Source organism: Halyomorpha halys, unplaced genomic scaffold (genome assembly GCF_000696795.3).
Source record: "Halyomorpha halys isolate HHAL.00 unplaced genomic scaffold, Hhal_1.1 Scaffold8560.1, whole genome shotgun sequence".
In the NCBI taxonomy this organism is placed as follows: Eukaryota; Metazoa; Arthropoda; class Insecta; order Hemiptera; family Pentatomidae; genus Halyomorpha; species Halyomorpha halys.
This window is the reverse complement of record NW_027112733.1, coordinates 1-5,259: the sequence shown is the minus strand read 5'-3', so window position 1 is coordinate 5,259 and position 5,259 is coordinate 1. Positions and strand designations below refer to the sequence as shown.

The following is a 5,259-nucleotide window of genomic DNA, read 5'->3' as shown; positions in this document are numbered from 1 at the left end:
TCTTGGCCAATGCTATTCCATTCGAGTCCACCCTGGCTCCTCTACTTCCATTTGGGAATCCACCTCTCTAGCGCTTCTATCAATGAGATCATGAGCACATTCCACAAACGAGCGGTCTCTCGGAATTCCCTCTTTCTTCCCTAGTTCTTTTGCTAACTGAATTATACCATGGATAGGAATTGCATTCGACCCGGTACTTGGATTGTCTCCATCATGTTGGTGAGTTTGTCTTTAATCTATACATTCGATCAGCTAATCTCCTCAGTCAGCTGACATCGAAGAAACAGCTGACTAAGGCTGTAACTTATATATATAATATTGTATAAGCGAATAAGGAGGGTATGAGAAAAAAAGTAGTGGTATTAAATAATTGTATACATTGTATTGCTGTTTCCTTTAATTTTATTTCTATCTTATTTCAGGTGAACAATGAGAATCCACTACACAATGCACTGCGAAAGGGAGATCTCAAAACTGCTGAGGGGCTTATTGTGCGGGCCACTGATGTTAATATTGTAGGATCTGTTGGCCGCACACCTTTACATATAGCTGCTGAGGAGGGGTACGAATATATCGTGAATTTGTTGTTGTCTCAAAATGCAAGTGTAAGTATTAGAGACGACAACAATGACACTCCGATACATCTAGCTCTTAATAAAAATAACACCAATATTGCTAAAGAACTTATCAACTCTTCAGCTGATGTCAATATAAAAGGATATAATAACGAAACAATGCTACATATCGCTGCTGAAAGTGGTTATGAATCTGTTGTCGATTTATTACTGCCTAAAAATGCAAGTATAAATATAAGAGACAACAACAATGACACTCCAATACAGCTAGCAATTAATAATAATTACTACAATATTGCCAAGACACTTATCGACCACGGTGCTGATGTCAATATTAAAGGGCGTTACGGTCGTACACCTTTACACATCGCTGCTCTGGGAGGCAATGAATCAATCGTGAACTTGCTATTGTCCCAAAATGTAACTGTAAACGTAAGAGATAATTTTGGTGACACTCCAGTACATATAGCAATTAATAATAATAACTCCAATATCGCTAAGATGCTTATTAACTATGGTGCTGATGTCAATATTAAAGGATATAATAATGAAACAATGCTACATCTAGTGGCTAAGATGGATTATGAATCTTTAGTGAATCTGCTATTATCCAAAAATGCTAATTTAAGCATTAGAAACGATTACAATGATACTCCAGTACATGTAGCACTTAATAGTAGTAGCCCCAATATTGTTAGGGTACTAATCGAGCACGGAGCTGATGTGAATATTAAAGGACATTATGGTCGTACAGCTTTACATATTGCTGCCCAGAAGGGTTACGAATCTATTGTGGAGTCCTTAATGTCCAAAAATGTAAATGTGAACATTACAGATGATAACAATGACACTTCAATACATCTTGCACTTGAAAATAATCACCCTAATATTGCTAAAATTCTCATCGACAAAGTTTCTGATGTTAATATTAAGGGATATCATAATCAAACTATGTTACATATCGCAGCTAGGAAAGGTTACGAATCTATTGTCAATGTGCTATTGTCCAAAAATGCAAGTTTAAACGTAAGAGACCATGACAAAAATACTCCATTGTACCTAGCACTTGATTATAGTAACCCAAACATTGCAAAGTTACTTATCGACAACGGTGCTGATGTCAATATTGAAGAACTTTATGGCCGTACACCTTTATATATGGCTGCTGAGAAGGGCTATGAATCCATCGTGAACTTGTTATTGTCCAAAAATGCAAATGTAAACATTATAAACAGCTTCCGTATCACTCCTACAATAAAAGCACTTTATTTCAAACACTTTAATATCGCAAAAATATTGATCGATCGCGGTGCAGACATTGATTTCAAAGGAGATTATAACACAACATTGCTACACGAAGCCGCTAATATGGGAAGCGAACTTATAGTAAACCTATTATTGTCTAAGAATATGAGTGTGGATAGAAAGGATAACATTGGTAACACTCCACTGTATTTAGCCGTAATTCTAAAGATGATCAACACGACCAAAGTTCTCCTTGATCACGGCGCTCATGTCAATAGCCAGAGAAATGATGGAACGACACCTTTGATGGTCGCAGCTTGGATTGGTGATGAAGCTATTGTAGATTTACTAATTTCAAGAAATGCTTCATTAGACATGAAAGATAAGGTTGGAAATGCTGCTATACACTTTGCAGCATCCAATGGAAACATTAAAGTGATTAAGATGCTTCTTGATAATGGTGCAGATGTTAATAATAAAGGAGAAAATGGCAATACACCTCTCAATTTCGCAATAAGAAAGAACGATCCACATCTTAAAAACTCACTATTATTTGCATTTTCTGAACATAAATCAATGGATTCAATCCATTACTACGTCGTAAAATATCCTGGTGTAGAAAATGAAATAGTTGCTGCAATGAAGACTCTAGTGGAACACGGGGCCGAAGTGAATTCATTGAATCTCCTGGACCAAACAGTGCTCCATGAAGCTGCTGCTATAGGTTATGCACAAGGTGCAAGCTATCTTCTGTCTCAAAACGCCGATTTCAGTATCGAAGATTACATTTGCTTCACCCCTCTCCAATGGGCAGCAAATAACGGAAGTATAGATGTGATCAAGACCTTGTTAGAATATGGCGATGACGTCAATAGAAAAGGTTGTAATAATGTCACGGCTTTACACCTAGCGATTAACAGAAATGGCATTGAGTTAATTAAATTTCTTTTGGCTAATAATGCTGATCCAAATGTGATAAGCGAAGACGGACGAACACCTTTAGACTTGGCTTTTGATGCTTTATCTGAAGAAATTATACAATTACTCCTTGATCGTGGAGCAACCGTGGAAGATAATAGTTTCTTAGGATCGAAGATTCTTTTCGATGCAGTATCATATAGATTAGTAAACATTGTTAAGCTTTTGTTGGATAAGACTAAAAACATAAACGCTTATCCAACAGTCATTCTAAATAATGCCATTGGAACGCGGTTTTCAGAAGGGATAGAACTGCTCCTCTCTCACGGAGCAAATGTTGTGCAGAAAGATATTCATGGCAATCTCCCTCTTACTTCAGCCGTTTTGTCGAAAATTACTGATTACGTGACATTAATTTTGGAAACAGGAGCAAGTACATTAGCTAAGAACAACTTCAAAACTTTTGTGGATGCAGGTTGTGACGTTAAGCTTCTTTCGTCTCAGAATAACCTGATAGAGTTCCATAATGTGACAGCATTGCACATTGCTTCCTACCACGGCCTCACTGAAGTAGTCCGACGGTTGATCTCGTACAGTGCTTCATTAGATATCAGAGATAAACGGGGATGTACACCACTCCTTCATGCCTGTGAGAATGGTCATAATGGCGTTGTGAAAGAGCTTCTGGCATCTGGATGCAATAAAAATTCTGCCGATAACAACGGGACTACTCCACTACACATCGCCTGCAAACGAGATCTTGTTAGAATTTTCGAATTACTACTTTCCGATCCACCAGCTGCTATAGATCAAGCAGACAATAATGGATTTAGAGCACTTCATTATGCTGCTATTAGCGGATCTCTGGAAATTGTGAAGTTGTTGCTTAATCTGGGTGCTCATAAAGAAGTTAGGAATATCGATCTCAAAACGCCACTGCATTTAGCTTCCCTTGCAGGCCATGTGGAAATTGTGAAGATATTATTAAATGCAGGAGCAGAAAAAGATGCACCTGACATTGATGGAATGACGCCATTACATTATGCCGTAAAAGAAAGATATCCGAACGTAGTGAAGTTGATTCTTGATTCAGAAGCCTTTGTCAATAGTCGAAACATAAATGGTAGTACACCGCTTCACTTAGCCTGCGAATCGCACAGAAAAAATGGAATAATGAAGTATAATACAGGATTGAAGAGATTTGAAACTGTCCAAAAAAGAATTTTTACCCATCTCTTATGGAGCGGTACAGATATGCGTGCTACGGACTTCAACCAAATGACACCACTACATATTGCTGCCAGAGATAATTCTACTGAAATGATATCTTACCTTCTTTCTTTTCTAGCTGATCCAACAAGCACTGATGCATCGCTCAACCAACCAATTCATTATGCAGCATTAAATGGTCATTATGCTGCAATACGCATGTTACTTCGCTACGAGATGAGAATGAGACAAATTATGTCTGTGAATATTAATCATGAAACTCCTTTGTTCTTAGCTTCTAGAGAAGGGCACACCAAAGTTGTAGCATTGCTCTTACAGGCCAGAGCCGAAAGTCTTCAACCCGATATCAAGGGGAGGACTGCTTTGCATCGCAGCGCTGGCAGAGGCCACTTAGGTGTAGTGAAACTTCTTCGCCAAGCTCTTCTAAACATAGACAAGACAGATAAGTGGGGTTTTACGGCGTTGAACTACGCTGCTTCTTGGAAAGGACACCAAGAAGTCATAGGATATCTTTCGACAACCCAACTAAACATCACTCAGACGTTTTATTTAAACATATCAAATCCTTTTCAACCTAATTTAGAGAAACAATCATTTATACCAGTTGAAACATTTCCCAATTCAAGCTTAGGAATTCATTATTCTTTCAAGAAAGACACGGGAAAGATCTACTTTCCAGTCGAATCAGGTGAAGGATTATGGGCACTTTGATGAAAAATAATCCGATTTTGTGATTTCAAAAATTTGTTATTTCATTTTTGATTCTATTTTTTTCCACATTTCGCCTCTCTAATTCGAATAAGTACTAAGATTGTGTTTTGTATTATTTAATTTTAGGTCATTTCAAAGACGATAAAATACTGAACATTTCCCTCACTTACACTACTTTACTCCGATCTTAGTTTACAAAAAATGTTAATTTAAATGTTGAAAAATTCGTTTTAATTTCTTTTAACGAGTTGAAATGAATAAAATTTTCCATTGAAATAGTTGTGATATTTTATGTATAGAATGTTTACATGTTACATGTACATGTTTGATAACACATAATTATTATTAAAAGATATTTAAATTATAACATTATATTGAATGTTGATGGTCTAGGCTGAGCGCCGTCGTCCAGGGGCCTGTTTCATAATAAAGTACAAGTTAATAGTACAAGTTAATAGTACAAGTCTTTTACTTGTACTTTGTACTATTTCGAATGATTACTACAAAGTACAAAATACAAGTTGTACTTTCGAAAGTACAAGTAAAACATTGGAAGGTTACACCTTACTGTCGATATTAG

The 5,259-nt window shown here is 36.8% G+C and overlaps 1 protein-coding gene across 1 annotated transcript; it reads left to right on the top strand.

Moving 5' to 3' along the window:
- Nucleotides 1–422: 422 nt before the first annotated feature.
- On the top strand, nt 423–5,238 carry LOC106692096 (serine/threonine-protein phosphatase 6 regulatory ankyrin repeat subunit B; the record flags this gene model as incomplete). The annotated part of the gene is given in 1 exon segment (XM_014438002.2): nt 423–5,238. A coding segment is annotated over 1 exon segment (4,257 nt), but the record flags the coding sequence as incomplete, so codon positions are not given.
- Nucleotides 5,239–5,259: the final 21 nt, after the last annotated feature.